We start from the raw sequence: 22397 nt of genomic DNA, 5'->3' as shown, positions 1-22397 counted from the left end.
TTCAGCAATTTGAAGCATTTTATGGAAGAAGAAAAAGAAGAAGAATTTTGAAATTAGCCATTTAAGTAGAAAGCAGTATAAAGAGGTAAAAACAGGAAGTATGTGGTTGTACTTTGTAGTTCTAGTAATGATTCTTACAGCAGCATTTTGAATTAACTAAAAACTATGAACAGTTTATGGCACTCAACTTGCAGTTGGTCTAGTATGTCATGTTCAGATTTTTTTCTTAATTGTTCATACATTTATGAGTTCAGCAACACATTCTTTGACTTGGTAACATAAGACTGAAACAGTTTTGTACAGCTTGGTTCAGTGTTGTCCACAATCAAGGAATGAGCATTGGATCAGATTCAAGTCATACATTTAGATACACTATAGATACTGCATGGCCTAATGGAGCTTAAACATTATTTTAACTAGTTTTCATCAGTGAGAAAAATAATAAAAAGATGTTTTTTTGTAAAATGACTGAAAAAATAGCACAATTTGAGAAAGTGTAGGGGAGCGTTTTGATGTGGCTTCCTAGGAGGAGAGCCATGCACTACATGTTGTTGACTTTGTTCAATCAGGTGATCGTTCATTTTTTCAGCTAAATATTTCTAAGACAAAGGATATGGTGGTACATCTCCAGTGATCCTTTCCTTTAAGAAAAAAGGAGACAGTGGAGATGGCAGAGCACTACAAATATCTAGGGACAATCATTGACAACAGACTAAGCTTTAATCTTAACACAGAACAAATTTGTAAGAACATCCAGAAGCGGCTTTTGTGTCTTGGGAAACTCAATAGTTTTAAAGTGGACAAAACCATAATGGCTTTTTTTATAAGTCCTTTATTGAATCTTTGTCTCGTTTGAATTCATTTGTTGGTTTGGCCACATCACTTTTAAGAACATAAACCATCTTAACAACACTGTAAAAAGCAGCAGTAAAATTATTGGTTTATAGCAGTTCGCTGTCACTGAACTGTGTTGCAAACCTGTTAGAAAGAAGGCCAACTCGATTCTGTCAGACAGTAGCCATCCTCTTTTTCTCTAAATTTAAGCTGTTGCCATCAGGTTTCTGAGGGTAAAGAACAACAGATTTAAGAACTCTTTCATTCCCAGATCTATAAGCATTTCGAATTCTGTCACTTGTAGGGAATGCTGCTAAAGGCTAAATTCTGAATTATTATTTTGTATACTGTTAAAGACAGCTATTCATCTTTGTACTAATCTTGAGTGTGTGTACTTATGATAACACTAGCTGTTTGGTTATTTCTTGTATCTTTGTCACAGTGTCTTATACTTTTGTACTATCCTGTTGCAAATACATTTCCCTCTGGGATAATAAAGTCTACCTATCTACCTAGGGAATAACTGTCCAATCACTCATTCATCCATTTTCTAAACTTACTGGGGAGCACAAACTTGCAGTGAAAGGCTGGGAGAAATGTCAGAGAACGTCATACACACCCACCCTCAGATTTATTGAACCAATCATAACCAACATAAATGCATGCTTTTGGACTTGGAGAACAACAGGGATGCCTAAAAGAAACAGACCTCAAACCCAGGGAGAACATCCAAACTTTTTATACAAGGTAACTCAGCCAGTGTCCTCTAGGGTTTGTATTCAAACAGGTCCTGGTTTTCTCAGAAAGGTTTCTCTCCATACACTTTTCTGATAAGCATACTCTACTACTCTACAAACTAACTTGACAATATTAATTTTTCATTGTGTGTACATATCGTATGCATATTGCATATGTACAGTATATGTACTTTAACTGATTTCAGTTGTTTATTTTTATAGAGCACAATTTCTGTTAAAAAAGCAGTGCTTGCCTATTTCTTCATAAATGGTCTTATTTAGCTAACCGACTCCAGTGTTTTTCTTTTTTATTTCTTTTTTATTAGGACTGTAAGGAAACATACTTTAAGTCATTTATCTCTTTATTTTAACTGAATAAAGGAGACTGAAAGCTCCAAGTGAAAACATTGTCTTTATAGTTTATTGACACATTTTTCATTGTGCTTCCCAATCCCTGCTGTCTGTGGGAGGAATGTATATTACAAGAAAAAACTGTGTCAGGCAGCCTAATGGGAGAATTGAAAATTTATCTTATGCCTTCCTGGTGAAAAATGAACCAGCTTGTGATACAGCTCAGTGAGGACTGCTGGTGATTCCTGCCGTTACTTTTTTGAGCCTTAGTTACAGAGGGTGAGGCTGATGTGTTTTTTGCTCCAGTTATTATGATAAATAAGCTATCCTTTATTTATTTATTTTTTTTATTTTGTCAAAATTTACAAAAAATGACCCCTATAAGGGCCACATGGTAGTGCAGTGGTAGCACTGCTGCCTCACAGAAGGGGTTCACATCCTGGCTTCTCCCTGTGTGGAGTTTGCATGCTCAACCCGTGACTGTGTAGGTTTCTGCTGGGTGCTCTGTTTTTCTCCCAATGTCCAAAGACATGCAGGGTAGATGAATTGCCGATGTTAAAATGGCCTCTGTGTGTGTTTGCCCTGAGGTTTACCATGTCCAGGATTTGCTAACTGGGATAGGCTCCAGACTACTCTGCAACTCCGGTCTGGATTAAGCAGTTTAGGCAATGATATGACTCATATAAACTAGTACATGAACTGATTTTTATATGTTGTATATTCACACAAACCAATGAGCACACTCATTGCATACATTGCATATGTTTTTTAAGCCCATGGTAAATACGCTAATGAACATCATAGGAAAATGGGTTCTGATCAAAGAAATTGGAGAACCAACTGGACTTTTTCTTGTCCCTTGTATTCAAGACTGAACTGGTTAATAGATTAAGTCTTACACCTGATGTTTATGGCATTGTTTCTGACTTTTTTTTTTTTGCTTGGACTGCAAAAGCGCTCCACTTTCTTCTTTTTCTTCCCCGTCTCTCCCAGAGCTCGGTCAGGTCAGTGACATGCTAACGCTTTTGTCAGTGTGATTAATAGCTCAGTGGATTGCCGTTAATTCACTGGCTAATGACTGAGACTCAGGCCGGTCTCTGAGTAATCAGGTGATGTATGTGAGGAGTGTACACTCCGTGGCAGAGGTGAAAATGATTTCGACGAGTCAGATATTGTTGTTGGGAACGAATGGCTCTCCCTGTTAATAAAAATTAATGAATTTTTTCTTTCTTAATTCCCACTGGGTTGCTAAATGAAGCAGTATGCCAGCTGAATGCAGAGACAGGCTGACTGCTGGGGCCGAAATGTCTATGTTCTCTGAGCTGGTACCAAATGACCAAAAGTTTACCTTGTTAGGGTTCACCGGTAAAAAATTTTGAAACTTTTTGTATGTTGGTCACACTTATCTGAGGGGTCTAAGTTTGGCAAAGATGATATTGACCTGAAAATCATCATAAAAAGAATGCTGAACAGCAAGGAAAAGTAAAAAAAAAAAGTGAAATGCCTCAGAATTTCATTGCAAGTTTATACAAAGAGACACAATTTTAATAGCTAACACTCAATAAACAGGCTTATATATGTTGGAATGAGCATCTTCTCTTTTTAGGTGTGAACTTTACACATAAAGGAATGTATCAAAACCAAAGTGTCAAGACTTGAATGAAACCGTCACTGCAGTATTTGATGCAGTGACTCCACCACTTAAATCAAGTAAATTTTTAATACACCATCCTGAAAAACAGTTATAAGCACACTGGTTTTCAAATGCCTGTCATTTAGTGACTCGAAATGTACAGTAATGGTAAGTTTACTGTCATGAAAGCAGTACAAGTTCCTGGAATGATAACATGTGGGAAACTCTATTTTGGTAAAAATATTATTGTTCCTTTTTCTCCAATATATACAAGAAATAAAAAAATGAGTAACTGACAAGTAACTAAATGCACAAACCCTAAAAAACATAGCCATTCTTATTATCTGAATATCTCCCGGCAGCACCTGAAATTATTCTTTTTCCTTATGGTGGAATATTCTTCTTTTTCCTGGTAGATTAAAATAAGTTCAAAGGCACACCCTTCTTATATTCTTGAAATGGACTGCAGTTCTTGAAAAACTAATGTATAAAAAAATCTAGCTGATGCTTTACAGTTAGTAAAATTCTTTGATTGAGATCTTTCTTTTGCATTAACAAAAGACAACATAAACATGAACTTTTCTCAGACCTCTAAGCCCCTGCAGTTGTAAAGTTTCCTCCTCTTATAATGCTTATAGAATATATACTTGACCACCTTTTAAATTTAAAGGAGAACTTGCATATTGACTGTTGAAAATGTTCATCAAGTGGCAATTCTCTGCCAGTAATCAAAAAGCATACATGAGATCACTCTTTCCCTCCTCCTCAAAAATTTTACAGTAACTTTTAAAAATGTTTTTCATTTGTAAATCTATGGAAATTGTGTGTCTGGAGGAACACTGTATTCTTTTCTTTATTTTCTAAACCAGGGGTGTCAAACTCCAGGCCTGGGGGGCTGCAGTGGCTGCAGATTTTCATTCTACCCCTTTTCCTAATCAGTGACCAGTTTTCACTGCTAATTAACTTCTTTCCCTTTCATTTTAATAGCCCTGTTTTTAAGGATTCAGTCCTCTGAATTTATTCCTTTCTTTATTAAATGGCAGCCAAACAGAAACAAGATGTGAAACGAGCCAACAGATGACCAGCTAACCTGAGATTTCAAACTCCAACCAATTTGACTCCAACCAATCTCTTAATGAGAAACTGACTCTTGCTGTTAATTAAACTCATTATTTAATTCCATGGCAAGTTGCTGCTCTTATTCTGCCACAGCAGACATTTCCAAAACTGTTGATTTTTCTGTTTTTTCTAAGAACATCGTCAAAATGTTTTGGTGACCTGAGAGTTCGACCTTACTAAGACCATCCCCTTTATTTTCAGAAATTGTGTGATTGGCACAGCTGGTCATGTGGCAGCTTGTTTTGTGTCTCATTATTGTTTGGCTGCTAATTAAAGAAAAAGAGACAACTAAGGGGCCTGATTCATGCTAAATAAAACTAAGGCAAAAGAAGTTAATTAGCAGCAAAAACTGGTCACTAATGAAGAAGATGGTTAGAATGAAAACCTGCAGCCACTGCGGCCCTCCAGGACTGGAGTTTGACACCCGTGTTCTAAACCATCAGATTGTGGTATGGCAAAGTAACAAAGAGGTAAATTCTGCTGCTTTAGGGATCCACTGTACTGGGTTTCCTTCCACATCCCCAAAGGTGTGCGTGTGTGTGTTTTAGACAAATTGGTGATATTAAATTGTTGTGTGAATGGGGCCTGCACCCCACCCTGGACTGGTTCCTGCCTTGCACTTTCACTGCTGGGATAGGCTCTGGCTGCTCTAAATGGACTACGGTATTTTGTGAATATTTCTGATGTACTTATTGTGATACACTTTTAGAAAGTAAAAGAAATGCTAACTGGGAGCCAACCCTGGTTTCTCGGTACATTCCAGGCTATTTAATAAAAATACACATTTTCTCGTTCTTTTGTCATGGCTGATTACTTAATTTCAAAGTTAGTTTCCTTTTTTTACTCATGAAATAAAGGAAACATAAGGAGATACAATGAGACATGTGTGTCTAATCCTTTATAAGAATTAAACACCCTTTAATTGTGTGTGGTTCCCATTCATATGGAGAAGAACACAGCTTTTGAAGCTACGTCCATCACCTTACAGGTACAGTATCTCATGCTTTTTAGGAGGACCTACATTTCTGCTTACTGGGCTTTTGACGACTTTCGTGTATTTGAAGTCCAACCTAAATACTCATGAGCTCCATCTAAATAAGTAACTACCATCCTGCTACTTTAAAAGTAAGCAACTTACAATCAATAATGAAAGACAGAGGGCAGCATCTGTCTTGCACTTTGGAGCCTTCTGCAAATAATTAACTTTGTTTTAATATTATTTGCTTAAGAATTGGTAATTTTGTATTACTTTTGTCTCCTGGTCATTTTTTCAGAAGTATTGCATATAATTTCTGGTAGTGCAAGCAATGTCTTAGAGTAAAAAATATCCTGTATAAATAACGATATGAGGAAAGCTTCACTTTTGTGCAAAGCCTTGCAAAGGCAAAGGAGTTCTGGAGCATTTCTTTATAAGACTTGAAGAAGCTGCCATCCATGTTTCTGTTGAAGAGCTTTGGCAGTTGGCATTTAAATGGGAATTGTGTTGAGCAGACCAAAGAATGAAAACGTTGGGATAAGTAGGGGTGGGTGAACAAGTGGGTGGAGGGATTGGTGTAGAAAGGCCAAGTTACATTTCTTTCAAAACAAAGAGGCTTTTTCACACACAGTGCAAGTCTTAATAAAAATTGGTAGGCCACAGCAATTCACTATACACATGACTTGGATTTTGAAATGCAAAAAGCATAAAAATATTAAGCACTTTAGTTAGTTAGATTCTTTTTGTTGCAGGTGCTTGCATGGTTTTTGGGCTCCCCATCAACAAAGTTTTGACATGTCAACACAGTATATCCAACAGTAATTCAAGCAAGATGTGAAAGAACAGGTTTGAGCCCACAGCTGACACCAGATCACAAGTTTTCATGTCAGTTTTTGGAAAGCCTAGAGAGTCATACTTCCCTGTCCCAAGATGAAAATTACAGGGTTGAATTGTAAGACGTAATAACAGTATCAGTCATTTCAAGGTTGTTTCGATGTGGTAACTTGAGTGGCAAAGAAGTGAAAACGTATGCCACCGCAATGTCTTATATTGCCTGAATAGCCTGTGTGATGGATTACAAATTGAACAGTTATCCATAGTGCTGTTGGAACTGAACTACATATTGATTGATTAAGTCATTCGTTTATTTTTCAAACCTGCATTTTCTAGGACAGGGTAACCAGGGGCTTACACCCATACTGGCAGCATAGGCGTGAAGCAGGAGGCATCCTTCAATGGGATGATCCAGCTTTGGCCATACAAGTTAACAAAAATATAGAATCAACCAATGACCTAATATGTGTATTTTTGAGATATTGGAGGAAATCACATTTTCAGAGGAAACTCGGATATGAAAGGGACACACGGAATGGGAATTCCAAACACCACTAACCATTTTCCATCTATGATGCCTCCAATCCATATACTACATTCTAAAATAATTTTTCATTTGCCTAAACTGTTATACAAATCAGAATTAAGGAAAGGGGGTTGAAAATTGAGAGGAAGTCTTTCCTTCTGTCCTGTTCTTTTCCATCTCTTATTCTCTGATCGCAATTTCATCTTGTTATCCGAACTCTTCAGAAACAGTGTTTCTAGTTTCTGGAAGGTTCATACATTTGCGTTTGAATTGTTTTACTGTGATATTTTGGGCTAAGACCCCTTTTGTTGGGTAATCAGGTACGGCTGACAGGAAAGCAGGAATAAAAGAAGAAATTACCACCATTTTCTGTATCTTATGTTTGTAATATTTTTTTTCTCTGTAAAAGTTCATCATTCTACCCTTTTATGGTCTTTTCCCCCTCTCCTTCCTTTTTTGTACTTTGCTTCCATTTCACTTTTTCTATTTTATTTTTTGTTGTTTCTTTTCTCCCCCCACCCACACATCTGTGCTGTTTTTCTGCATTTACACTGATAGTATAAGAGCTCCTGCACTTCTCCCTTGGGTGATGTTTGTAGCTCAATTTAGCAAATGTAAGTTGCTATTGATTATTATTAATATTTATCATGTTTGTGAAAATGTCTTTCCTTGGTGCTATTAATCTGCAGTGTTAATAAATGTCTGTGCCAGGCCTTTGCAAGCCCTCGGGATAACATGAGCAGAATGATAATGAAGAGGCTGACCACCGAGGCACACTGAGCTGGGGGGAGCGGTGTCTCATACTGTATAATTTCTCAGCCAGTTTCCTCACCAGTGCAGACAGGAACATCGCAAGAAGCCTGTACCTAAATTGCCTTTTATTTGCTTTTGAGTGAGCTAACGCCACTGGGTGGTTGAGTAGTGTCACTGCTAATATTAGTTTTCTAACTTATCTCAGCTTTTCTTTAAACTGTACAGTATTTTTAAGAGCCTAAGCTTCATCTGTCCATATTTTTTGAGAAGGGGCTGCAGCCAATCTCAGCAGCAATAAACACAAGGCAGGAAACAACCAGGATTAGGATGCCAGTCCTTCAGAGGCCACATTCATTTGCACAGTCCCACATAGATAAGCGAAATGTATGCATACTCCATATATTGTACAGTCAGTGTGGATTTGATTTTTTGTGTTCAATATTTTTTAAGTTTATGTTTAAGGTTTTTCAATGTTTTCCAGTTGGGTGTGCAGTCAATTTTATTAATGTTTTGTTTATTATGCTTTTCTCTCCATGCCTTTCTCATTTAAATAAAGCAAACGTACCAAACAAATTGTAAATATTTTCATCAAAAAGGTAAAAAAAAAAAAAAAAGAATAGATTATGGAGCAAGCATGTGCTGTTTTTTGATTGTCAGCTAAAGCAGCTCCACTTTATGGGCCATTTTTACTGCAGGTGGGAAGCACAGCCTCTTCCGGGTGCAGGCATTTTTAGGAGCAGATTTGTAATTTATCAGCCAAATCCAATGCCATAGAGTTCCTGTACTGAATTCCTGGCAGTGCTCACTGCAATAACAAAGCAGAACAACCATCTCATTGTGCACTGCGAAAAGTGAAGGGGGGACCCCCAAGGTGCGAATTAATGATCGCCCTTCTGATGTAATCAGGGAAAATAGAGGCTGCATAAAAATGTTTTTAAATAAAAGAAGCGGAAAGTCTAACTTTTCTACTTTTTTGGAAAGCAAACAGCTCACTGTCATTTAGGTGCCCCATGGGGAGAGAGCTCCAAGTCTCAGAGATCCCAAATAGAACCTTTCTTAAAGGATGTTATTTTTTTATTCCTTTTTGTGGCCTCAGACATTCTCCTCAATGATTCTTTTTCTTTATTGTTTCTGTCGGCACATTGCATACACTGTGGAAAACTTGTACCTTTTTGTATTTTTTTCACATCAGACATCGCATTCTGAATGTACAAATACCATCTTTTAATTACAGATTACTTGTCCTTTTCTATTTAACACTGCTTTTGCTATAACTTTATTGTTTTTTAAAGTATTTCAAAATATCTGTCCTGCTATTCAGGTAGCCATACATTTCCCAATCTGATTCTGGAAACTAAGTTTAGTATTACGTTCATTGTCAAAATGAGACTACAATTGCCATACATAATATTTGAAATGACAGCTAACTAATGCTTTAGTGCAAAAGGCATATACATGCAGTTTTGCTTTTGCTACCTAAAATATCATTTACACTTACACTCTGCTTATCCAAAGCGTCACAGTGGCAATAACCTGAGCTGGACAAACCAAGCCACCCACAAATAACTTCATCCATCGCCTACTCTGAGATTGTTCCAGGCCAGTCAACAGATATATTCCCCTCCAGTATGTCCAAGGTCAGACACTGTGGCTTTTCTTAATGGTCTGTGATGGGTATAAATCCAATGGATATGTGCAGGGGAAATCTTTTCTATATGCCCAGACCAACTCTACTGGAGAGGCACTGGTTCTTCTCTGAGGTGTTGCTGTACAATTGGGCCCCTCACCCTATTACAGAAGGTGAGTTGAAGATCTTCATTTCGGCTGCTTGTACTGGTGATTTTATTGTTTCAGTCACTACCCAGACCTTGTGACCCTAGGTAAGGATGTGCATGTAAATTGACCAGTAAATCAAAATCTTTGTCTGAATAGTCCCCACTTCACCAAAATGGTCAAGTACAATGTCCTCAAAAATGCTGGACAGATGCATTGGTCAATCTCACCCACACTTGCGAAGAAGAATCTGAGTTACTTAAACTCCCCACTTAGGACTGCTGTTCACCCAACTCCTGTAGGGAACAAAGTATTCTTTTAAGGAGAGAACGATAACCTCAGACTTGAATGTACTCATTCTCATCCCAGCTGCATCACACTTAGCTATAAAGTGTTCCATTGCGCCAAATATCATAGTCTGATGAGGATGAAAGTACTTCAGCACCTGCAAAAAGTAGAGATGAAGCCATTAGATTCCCAAATAAAGGATTGACTCACCTTGATATCCTGCACATGAACATCATAAACAAGAGAGGAGAGGACACAAGACTCACCCAATGGCCAGTACCCACAGTGAATGTAAATGTCTTAACCCTAACTTCACAAAAATACAAGGAATAAATTGCATATGAGAAATACCCCAGAACCCCATACCACTGAAGTACATTACACAAGGTACTATGGGTATATGGTTTTAAGGTTTTTCTTGGCCTACAAAGGACATGCAGACAGAACTGGTAGATTTCAATAACTCATCAAATATTTGTATAAGGATAAACAGTTGGTCCACTGGTCCACGTCTTGGATTAGAAGTTCGACTATCAGACTTTCTTTCAGTTCCCTAGCATGATCTTTGCCAGGGTTGCTAAAGATGAGTGTGATCCTTGGTAACTGGACCACTTACACTTCTCCTTTATTTTAAAATAGGGAACTACTCCAGTTTGCAAGTCCCAAAGTACTTTCCTTTTCTTCCATGCAACATTAAAAGGACGTGCTAACCAAAACACCCACACAATATCCAATACTTTCAACATTTACAGTCAGATTTAATCCACCAACCTTGGCACTACAGTGCGTTTTAGTCACTGTAACAGCCTCAGTCATGGAGATGGATGCAGCATTGACCTGTATTTCTAGCACTGCCTCATCAAATGATTACATACTCTTTAGGTTTAGCTGTTTTTCAAAACACTCTTTTCACCTCTCACTAACAATTCAAGTCAAAGCCAATGTTTCACCTCCTCTTCTGAGAACAGTCTGGTAAGGTCCCATTCTATCCATGGCCACACCAGACTGCACACACCACAAGCTTTTGCTTCGGGAAGCTTTTTGGCACGCTAGTACCACTTAGTCAAATCTAAATTAAGTCCTGCCAGCAATTACTTCATGTCTTCCTTTCAACTTGCTAATTTATCTTAGCTCTGGCGTCTGCCAATAGGTCCTAGGGTCCCCTCCATGACAGGTACCAACCACCTTATGGTCACACCACTTTGCATCTGCCTTCACTACTGAGGTTGAACAGGGTGACTAGGATGCATTCACACTCCATGTCTCCCGAGATGGAGAGAAAATCTCTTCTGGAGGTGAGAGCTGAACTTATCCTGAACAGAATTATAAATTAGTCATTCCTAACATATCTGTACAAGACTTTTGGTACTTGCAGGTCCATTCTGTGGATGTGCCATGTATCTGAAACAGGTGAATACCATATAGTGATCAGTTAACAGCTTAGCACCTCTTTTTAATTGGCCTCAAATCAGTGAATTAGAAAGAAGGTACGTAATTTGTGATTGATCTCTGGCACAAAGTACTCTGGTATAAGGTATTATTGTGTTCAAATTGGAGTTTATACTGGACAATCTATACCTAGTACCAAAATCTAATAATAACTCACTCCACTAGTTGAGGCTGTTCTTCCCAATCATGCCCCTCCTGATATCTCTTTCATTCCTTGCATATGTGTTGAAGTCTCCTATAAGGACTACAGAACTAGAACATGGTGCCCTTTCAAGCATTGACTATATAGTCTCTAAAGTGTCTAAGTGCTCTGAATAGTTATTTGATGCATATATGCAAGCAACAAAGTTTCCATTTCTGCGACTCTTAACTCCAGAAATTTATCACTGTATCTCTGTTTACAGGCGAGAGTCTGTTTGGTTTAATCAAATCTGTCAGAAGTCATACTACTTCATTGACCAGTTTTCCATGATTAACCCTATCAGAAGCTCATAACTACACACAGCATAGTGCTAAATAATATTAAAGCGTACATAATCCTCCACAAAGATAAGGTCACAGTCCTTGAAATTCAAAATGATAAAACAATTAAGGCAGCACTTTAAGTTTGTGTACACATTTACTCCTTTTATAGGTTAAATGATATTGTTTCTTCACAAAGAAGTCTAAGAATAATATGTACCAGTATTAAAATCTGACTTGCTTTCTTTCTGGTCTTGAATCTTTTACAATTAAAAGCATGCCTTAAACTAGTTGCTACTATAAACTGACGGTACACACTGATTTTCTAGAGATGCTTTATATTATTGTAGATACAGTAAGAATTAGCAAAATAACAAAAAAGTTGCAACACAAATGATCCTAAAATTGCATTAATTGCTATATTAATTTCACCTTTCCATTGTAATCAAAATGTGAAGCTCTGTAAGACCTGATGAATAGCTTATTTCACTATGAATTGTGCTCTATAGAAATTCACAGTAAATAGTTACAGACTTTTATAACTGTTTGGGGGGACTGTTTCCTCAGTTAAAGGTGATGGAAAGGGAGTTTTGGCCCCTATTTTAGCATCCATGGACTTCAACATTCACCTTGTGCTTCCCCTTCTTCTTTTATCCTGGTAAGAATCAGTTCTTCCTCTTCTCTCAAGACAGCTTTAGACACCTTTGTATGAAATCTTCAGTTTCTTATTCTCACGCAGTAACCTTAATTCTGTAAAAAAAAAATCTACACTTTCTCGTATACTCAGATATGGGGATGGATATTTGAGGAGTAAACCACAAGAAATTAATTATATTTTTATATTATGTACATTAAAGAACCAGCAACAATAAATCAAATTAAATTGATAATATATTGAACAATTATTATAAAAGTAAAGTTGAATAAATAGGACTCTGCAGCTGCATGAATGAATAAAAAAGTACCACTTCCGGCTAGCAGAAATAGCTCAAAAGTTGATAGAAATCTATGTTTTGTACCTAATACTTGTATGCAAAATTAGGTTGACCTGACTGAAAGTGTACTCAAGTTATTGTGTTTACACACACACATGCACACTGACACACATACGCACACACACACAGACATAATTCCAAAAATGGTATTTTCAGACTCAGGGAGGTCTAAAGTGTCGAGATTCATCAAAATCTCGAGGCCAAATTTTTGGACGATTACAATACTTTCCCTATATTTCATACACGAGAAAGCAAATTAAAAAACAATTGATTGGTGTGTTTCTTGAGTAAGCTGTTTCATTTTGGACATTTTTGAACCAGTACTTTGCAACACAAGTGAACAGAATAACGGCTTTCAGCCATACAAAGGTTTCTCTAATAACCAATTTGTATTTTACATAATTCATTAAGGATAAGTTAGGGGAGTTTAACAATAATACACTGAATGAATGGCTGCTGAAAATGAAGCTTTGCAATCATATATGAATAATAAACTCAGTCATTTCAAGTATTAAGGCCAACAGTCAGCTCCTCTCACACAAGGCGTCCCTCAAAGTTCTCTCCTGGTTCCCCTTCTATTTTCCCTTTATCTGCTCCCCTTGAGGGCCATCTTTTACAAACATGATGTCGCATATCATTGTTATGCTGATGATACTCAGCTGTACCTCAAAGTTCTGACATCACTTCATCTGTAAAAAAGCTGTTGAAATGCTTTGAGGATATTAAATATTGGATGGCACAAAATTTCTTGCAATTAAAAGAAAATAAAACAGAAGTCATTATTTTTGGTCCTACCACATCTGCATTTGAAATCGGCATGCACTTAGGACCTTTGGCAGCAATGATTCATAATGATGTCAGAAACCTAGGTGTCATCTTTGAGTCATCACTAAGTTTTGAAAAACAAATCTCCATGGTAGTAATGTCCAGTTTTTACCAACTGAGGCAAATTTCTAAACTAAAATCCTTTCTATCACAGAAGGACTTGGAAATAGTCATTCATGCCTTTATTACATCTCAACTAGATTATTGTAATTCCTTATATGTGGGTCTGTCAAAATCTGCTCTGTCACGCCTTCAGGTGGTTCAGAACGTGGCAGCTAGATTTTTTATTGGGTCAAGAAAAAGGGCTCACATCTGCCCCATTTTAGCCTCTCTCCACTGGCTACCAGTGAAGTGTCGCATTAATTTTAAAATCTTGTTGTTTGTTTTTAAAGCCTTGCATGGTCTCACTCCAAAATATATCTGTGACCCCTATGTGCCACCAAGAGCACTGAGGTCATCTGGATGACTGCTCCTTGTAGTGCCAAGATCTCGGCTGAAGTCTAGGGGAGACAGAGCTTTTTCAGTTGTTGCTCCTAGGCATTGGAATGACTTGCCTCTACACATTACGTCTTCATCCTCGATCGAAGTTTTTAAAAGTCGGCTTAAGACCTACTTGTTTTCTTCTGTCTTTCATTGTGTATGATGGGAATGTGGTGGATGTTACAATTGGTTATTTTATTAATCTGCTTTTGCATGGTTGTTTGTATTGTGTTTATTTTAATGCTTTATTTTACAGCACTTTGGCGCAACCTCTGTTGTTTTAAATGTGCTTTTATAAATAAATAATCTAATATAATCTAATTTGAAACACAAGAAATTTATTGACTATATTTGTACATCATTTCTTTTGATAAAGAAAGGTTTCAGTTTCTATCAAAAATATATTATTTATTATTATTATTATTATATATACTTACCGTATATATTTTTGTGTTCTTCTTGTATGATATTGTGTGTTAAAGGCATACGTAGGTCCTCATCTGCCCTCTGTGACCTTAGCTGGGTCTGACAATAGCATTTCACTTTCTTTTTGCTTTCACAGTTGCAGAACATCCATAATTATTAGGAATGTGCTATACTGCGCAATCATTTACTTGTGCAAATCTATTCTGAAGCCCCAGAGGCAAAGCTAATTTGTAGTCAAGGCCATGTAGGTTCCGATTCCTGACTGACCAGTAATGTTCCAAATAATTATGACAGTAAAGGACTTTTTTTTTTAAATTACGTCCACCCCCTCTTTACAAGTAAATGAGCTTCAATGTGAAGGAAAACATTTTTCTGCTCATAAAAAGTTGTGTTCTTGGCAGGGGTTGGCGGCCGGCTGCGTTGCTGATTGGAACCACTCCTTCTGTAATTGCGGCCTAGTTAGTTCTGATTGCAGAGCCTGTGTTTGGATAGCAAACTGCAGTGGTGCATTTACAAATTACGTTGAGGCCGTCTGTTTACTGACACCAGAGCCATCTGCACCACTCAGTGAGTTGGAGGGAGGTTGTGGCTTTGCTTTAAATTAGGATTCTTGTAGACGTAATATTTCCTAAAGACTGAAATAGATAAAGCTATGTGTTGATAAATTTATTTAGTCATGTTTGTGCAAGGTCTTAACATATTATATTTGGCTTTTTCAGTGCTATGTGACTCTTATAGAACTTTCATACACCAAAGAATGGAGTCAGATGATTGTCTTTGTACCAGGTCATTCTTAGATGTAAACAGTGCCAAAGTAGGTAAAGCACCACTATGTTGTTTTTTTTTCTGGAGTTGCAGATTATTGCAGCAGTGATTTTATGGTCATGCATTTGCAAAAGGGCATGGTGATTTTATTCAAAAACTGTAAAATTCACAGTGGAAGTCCTGCAGTTACAGAGTAAAAGAGCATTTAGGTTAAAGTATGGTTAGCTTTATCTCGTCTTTTGGGCAAATGGTAAAGCACAGCATTGCACGCACATGGTACCTGGAGCCCAATGGCTACTCTGTGCAAACACACACAATTTCTGAAATATGTTTTTCATATTTGGCTTCAAATCTAGTTATCAACTGTCCCAAATATTTATATACTTATTTCTGTTTTTTTATTAACATATTTTAAGTATTTATTCCAATATATGGTCACCATGTTGGCTCCCATTTGGCTACACTAATGTGGTAAAATTGTCCAATGTTAATCACTTTTCTAAAATCTGCTCCTCACTAATCTCCCCATTAGGTGACAATGAGGCGGTAGATAACAACATGTTTGAGATGGACCCTGAGCTGCACGCTGGGGAAAGTGCAGAGGAAGAAACAGAAGATAGCATCATGTCTCCAATACCGGTGGGACCACCCTCTCCCCTCCACAACAGTGAGGATTTCACACCTAAGGAGGCTTCTCCATATGAGGCACCTGTCTACATTCCCGAGGACATTCCTATTCCCTCAGACCTAGAGCTCCGTGAGTCCTCCATCCCTGGAGCTGGATTAGGGATATGGACCAAAAAACCAATTCGAATTGGAGAAAAATTTGGACCTTACACTGGAATGCAGAGTAGCTTGATGAAAGAAGCTGGTTTTAATTGGGAGGTAAGTGAGAATGAATCGTTACACCTTGTTGGTTTTAAACATGAATGCATTTTACAGTTAGTTATCTCAAACAAAAAAAAACACCGTGTAATTCTTCTTGGATTTGCAGCTATTCCTCATGACCTTTAGACTCATTGTCACAAATTCTGCAATAACCCCCTCCCCCTTTACAAAATTCAGCTCTTCCAGTTTCTTTCTGCTTCTACACATTATTAATAAATGATACTGGTCTCATTTTTCACCCAAATAGACCACTGACATTTCTCTCAGTCTTGTTTTTCCATAATATTTATCTGATATATTGCCCAAGTCCTATTTTACCTGCAGTTCTTAAGGTTCAATTAGCCTCACTGAGATGATGTTTTCTTGTACAACAGTTAAGACATAATACTCATAAGTAGCCAACACATCTAACAATCTCAGGAAAGAATGTCGCAAAGGCAAAATTTCCATTCCAATCATGTCACTGAAGTGAAGACATGCAAAGAAGGCTTATCAGCTGTTGTTCTCAAAATTTCTGATTAAATGAAATTTTAAAAACAGTTGCCCTTAGATATACGCCACAGTCAGCTGCTTGTCAGCATGGTTCACTGTTTCCCCAGAGGATAAAATTGTGAAAATGTTGTCCAACCGTGGCTGAGCTCAAACAAAAACAGTTCTGAAAAATGAGCCTTCGGTATTAATAAATTAAATGAGTCTGGTTTTGTTGCTTCATGTACAGATAACCAGACCTTCCTATTAGTTTTTACTAATAAACATGTTCTTAATGTCTGCCTTTACATAAGTTTGTTAGAATGCCACCCAGTTCTATCTGATTGTAAGTTTGTAATAATTTAAAATGCTTTGTAGATTTATGTGTACTGTAATTTTCAAGTAGGTAATGTTGTAGAGTGCAGTGTTAGTTTAAGTTTGTGCAAATAATATAATTATTCAATGATTTACTACACACTGAAATTAATTATTTTTTATTTTTTTGCAAATAGCTATTATTTTTTGTTTGCCTATGAATGTGGTGTACTATTGTGAGCATTCAGAAATTTTACATTTTTCATTTACTGCATGCTATTTTTTGAGTATGAATTTGATTGGAATGGTGTGAAAAACATATTTTTACTAGTATATTTTGGGAAGATGAATTCGGTTTATAAACCACTACATGGATTTTGATGATGTATCTAAACAACAAGCAGTATAAACATTTAAAAGTTTGCTAAATCTTGCCTTTCTCTATTCTACTCCTAGCCCTTACCCATGGCTATGGTTTATTTTGTTCCATGTCATTTTCAAGGAGCAATTTTCAGGTAGAAGTGGGTCTTTGCCTACCCCACGGCTCTAGCAAGCGGAAGGTGTTAAGCGAGATTCATTTCACTGAGACAGACAGCTCAATCTAGCAGATGCTTAGCTGGAGGCCACATCCATTCACCCTCTTATAGCTGCTCTGCCATGAATGTAACACAACTCAAATCATCTATTTAAAAACCATTACACTCCCTTTATCATAACATAATATAACATTCACATCCCAGCAGCCTATTTCAATCAGGACTCCTCTTTAACCCCCTGCCGGCTGCTTGGAGAAGATCATATCATAACCTTCATGTCAGCTCAGGGACTTGAAAGAATTATGCGCTGTTAGAAGAGGTATGATCTGGATGGATAATGCACTGACTTTTGCCGGAGTGAAAGGAGTCCCATTAACCATTCAGCCTTGTACTAGAGGCCCTGAAACCTATAATTACTGTTGGCCGCAAAATATTCTTTAATACAAGTTGGTCAAGTTGCTTTTCTGACTTCAGAGCTACAGTATATAACTTTATTTCTAGTGCCATGCTCAGAAAATAACCTATGGGATCTGCTGAGTATTTTGTTTCTGTAAGCTATACAAGCTTGTTGTTAATTTTAAGAACAACTCATTCTATGCTTAGTAAAAACATAAAGAACGCACCAGCAAAAAAGATGTAACATAGTGTCAAGATATGTGGGGAGCAGTAGAGCAGGTTTAAAAAGCATTTAATACTAATGCAGACCAAGTTCATCCAGAAATCTGGAAGCAGTAAGAAGTTAAAAAGAACTCTGCAATGAATATAAAGAGAGCAGTTAGAGAAAGAAAGATCTGCATAATGGGTACAAGACAGCCGATTCTGGAGAAAACTGTACAGCTTGCAAGTGTATCAGAGCAATACTTACAAAGGGTATTAGGGAATGCTAAATGACAGAGAGGAATGTTGTGAAAAGGCATAAGATGATCCAAAGAGATTCTTACAGTATTTAAAAAGGAAAGGGATGTTCTGTGAGGAGTTAAAGTACATTAGGAACAGTAAGGATGACCTAATATATACAGCGGATAATCTAAGTTTAAATTTTCAGAGGTTTTCACATGTGAAGAAGTCAATTTATACTGTATAAACCACTGGCACATAGTTTTAAAAGAACATTGCACATTTTGAGAATTCCTACAGTTTAGAACATAGCAACTGTATAAAAATTTGGTCTGTTTGATCCAAATATCACAGGCCAGTAAGCTTAACATTCATCCATAGTAAATTAATCAAACTAAGTATTAAGGAGAGATCTAACATCATGTGGCAAGAGCAGAGTTACTAGTGATCAGTCAGCACGGGTGTAGACAGAGGAGGTATGCTGGAATTCTATGGAAGCATGTGATCAGGGAGGTGCAAAAATGATTATTTATCTTGATTTTAATAAAGCTTTTGGTAGATCCAACATGAGAGATATAAAAGAGGTGGTAGCTCAGCACAAAGTGTGTAGATGGGTAATAAACTGGCCTAAATGCTGGAAGCAAAGGGTGATGGTGCATGAAATCTTTTCAGAATTAGGTACAGATCTGTGCTGGGTCTCTTTTGGAGTTTTTAAATATAAAAAACGCTCTTAATAAGAATATAAATATTAAGCTGGTTAAGTTTGCATATATTATTAAATAAGCTGAATTTTAGAAAATCTAGAATAAATCAAGTCATTACTCATGGACCTGTACAGAATTTAGATACAGAAAAATATGTGCTAGAGAATAAAAAATATGATGGGTCTCCAGGGCCACTTCCCATCTAAATAGTTAAATAGTCAACTGATAGACGTCTAGTCATAAATGTTGTGAATAAGCTGCTGTGCTTAGGACTCAGGAACATTGTCAGTGTGTACACTCATCTGGTGTACAAGCAGATGACACACAAGGATGGGTCTACCTTGGTAACTTTAGAGGGAAAAGTATCATGGAACTGGTTCAAATTGTGCTGTTGATGTACAGAATTGATGTAAAATAGTTGTATCTGTATTCCAGTTCAGAACTACAGTGCTCTATTTAGGATTGCTACCACAATTCATGTATCATTTTACACCTTTTAAGGTTTGAAAATTAATTAAAATGAGTTCGTTTTTTGGGTTTATAATTCATATAATGCATATTGTACTCAGAACAGGAGAAAGCAGATAGAAATCACAAGGAAGTCTTTTCAGTGTGAGAGGTGTTCCAAATATTATCATAGGGATGGTGATGTCCATCTGTGACATGTATAGCAAAAAATTCTAAAGAAGCCAAGTTCAGGCTTCTCTTCCTGTATTCATGGCTACAGAGTATGCAAACTTGCCAAGTAGACAAACAGACTTATTATCTTTTTGTTCTGTATTTGTAGACCAACTGACTGACTAGTAAACCTCAGAGGGGACTGGCCTCTAAAAAAAGATGGTTAAATATTAACAGTGGTGTTCCTTTTTATATAGAAGATTAATGAAGTCAAGTCCGTTAACACTTAAGACTGACGGAAAAGATAATCAACATTACTTTAAACATTTCCAATCAGTAAGGCATCTTTATTTAGAAAGCGTGATTCATTTAGTTCTCTTGATAGGCCATGCCTCAGAGCACTCCAAATTAAATATTCTCATTTGATTAAAAAGTAGGGTTGGGCATTTAAGCAAGTTGTTGTGCCAGAAGCTGGTTTTCTGGTGTGATGTTCCCTCTTCTTAAAATGGTGAGGTGCTTCCTGCTTGTTCAGGACTGATATTGGGGTTCCATATCACAGGAAGCCACCTTGACAAAGAAAGCTGATATGTCTTATCTACTGATCAATATTTATTTCAAGTCTTAATAATAATAATTCTTTGTATTTATATAGCGCTTTTCTCACTACTCAAAGCGCTCAGCAATTGCAGGTTAAGGGCCTTGCTCAAGGGCCCAACAGAGCAGAATCCCTTTTTGGCATTTGCGGGATTCTGATAATGTCACTTTTTGGATGACTAGGTGGGAACAGTTTATTTTAAAATTCTACATATGGGACTAACTATAGCTCACCTATTCTCCCTTTCTTTCAGCACATTCTGCTTGGCACCTTTAAACGTGGCTGAACACATAATTCACTACATGTTTTATCTTTAGAATTAGTTGCTAAGTTAATCTTTCTTTTGTGGACCATCTATCACAATCAACAGCAAAGTCGTGTTTTCTCATTAGGTTGTATATTCATACAACCTTTTAGTAAATATTCCTTTTGCATAGAAAGTACAGTATTTTTCCATCCTTCCAATTATGGATGCTGGAGCCTATCCCAGCAGCATTAGGTGCAAGGCAAGAATGGTAGCCCATTAAAATAAACACATTTATTATGCAAACTATTTATTTAAAAGACTTACAATCCAATATACGATTGAAACAAAGCTAGTCTAATAGCTGGAAGAGGAATTATTAATTATTAAATTCAATTCAGTTTTTTCAGACACTTCAGCTTATGAGTTTAGCACATGATTTAATTTTACAGTTTATTAGTGTGACAAATACAAAACATAATGTTGAAATATAAATTTATAAATATAAAAATCTTAAAAAAGAAAGAAATATACCGTCATCATAAGTATTCAATCCCCGCAATTTACTTTCATCAATAACAGGTTTAATTTTCTGGGGTAAATATGTTCCAACTTTCTACACCATTAGGGAGTGATTTTAGATGAATGGTGCAGACAGATTTGCTCCAAATTGTTCAGGTTGGTAGAATGACATTTGTGCACCGCACCTTTCAGACAGTGCCAAAGATTCTTGATCAGATAGAAATTAGGGCTTTGACTGGTCCTTTGTATGATTGTCATTCCCCTATAAGGTTACTTTGGGCATGTGTTTAGGATCATTATCTGGCTAAAAAATATAATATGTCCAAACCTCATTTTTCTAGCAGAATAAATCAGGTTTACAGTACAGGTAGTCCCCAGGTTACGAACATTCCGACCTACGACTTACGAATGAAGACGCAGCTGCGACACATGCGCCTCAGTAACTGCCGCTCCATCATCTTCGGCCTGGGGATGCTGCAAGCGATGGCTGGAGGGGGGCAATTTCGCTGCTCGCACAGTGTAGTGTCCATCGGGCAGCTCCCGGCAGCAAGTGATGACCCGTGGTCCATAGTCACTGGTGCCACAGCTATCGCTCGTATGCAGGACGATGGTTCACTGCCCGCCCACTACGCCACCGCAGCTACTGCTTCTGACTGGACGCAGGCTGAATGGAGCGGAGGGGGGCGTTTCATTGCCCGCCCAGCACACACGGCTGGTAATGCTGCAAGTGGTGACCCGGTTGTGGCTGAATGGGGTGGCAGGGGTAGCATTGTAGTGTGCCGCAGATGGCTGCTTGTTGAATTGGAGTTGGGCGATTCACTACCCGCCTTTGGCCGCACCGTGTTCGTTCTCGGTGGGTGGACAATGCAGGCAGCATACTGTAGTGGAGGTGACTGTGAGGTGGGCTGGTGATGCCGCCCCCATTTATTCTCAATAGCAAGCCTGCTTATACTGTTACGCACATAGCAGGAAGTTGTCTCTTGTCAGTATATCAGACGTGTTGATGGGTGCCTTCCTGCTGTGATAACGTGTACAGTGCTGTGCAGAAGAGCTCATCTTAACCTTTTGTCTTCACCCTTCAAGAATGTCTCTGAAACACAAATCTGATGCAAGTGCTAGTGATACAGTGAAGAAGAGAAAAATCATTGCCATTGAAAATAAAGTAGAAATAATTAAAAGGTCAGAGAGAGGTGAAACTCCATCATTCATTGGCAGAGCACTTGGTTACAGTTGGTCAACAATAGCATTTATTAAAATAATGTACCTGTTCCGACTTACATACAAATTCAACTTAAGTACAAACCTACAGTCTCTATCTTGTACGTAACCCGGTGACTGCCTGTATTTGTTTCCACTCTCCTTCTGTTTAATCCAGATTTGCATTCCCGGATGATTTAAAGCAGCTCAACAACATATTGTTACCACCACCATACTTCACTATAGC

The 22397-nt window shown here is 37.5% G+C and overlaps 1 protein-coding gene across 5 annotated transcripts in view; it reads left to right on the top strand.

The window, feature by feature from the left end:
• Window positions 1-22397, top strand: part of prdm16 (PR domain containing 16) — a 445445-nt gene that overhangs the window by 113798 nt on the left and 309250 nt on the right. For all 5 annotated transcript variants that reach the window (XM_028807457.2, XM_051931284.1, XM_051931283.1 and 2 more), the window contains exon 2: window positions 15759-16111. In XM_028807457.2, the coding sequence (XP_028663290.2) occupies window positions 15759-16111 (353 nt within the window). The remainder of the gene's footprint in view (window positions 1-15758; window positions 16112-22397) is intronic.

The sequence above is a fragment of the Erpetoichthys calabaricus genome, chromosome 8, assembly GCF_900747795.2.
Source record: "Erpetoichthys calabaricus chromosome 8, fErpCal1.3, whole genome shotgun sequence".
NCBI classification, from domain to species: domain Eukaryota; kingdom Metazoa; phylum Chordata; class Cladistia; order Polypteriformes; family Polypteridae; genus Erpetoichthys; species Erpetoichthys calabaricus.
The sequence above is the reverse complement of the archived record's forward strand: the minus strand, read 5'-3'. Positions and strand labels throughout refer to the sequence as shown.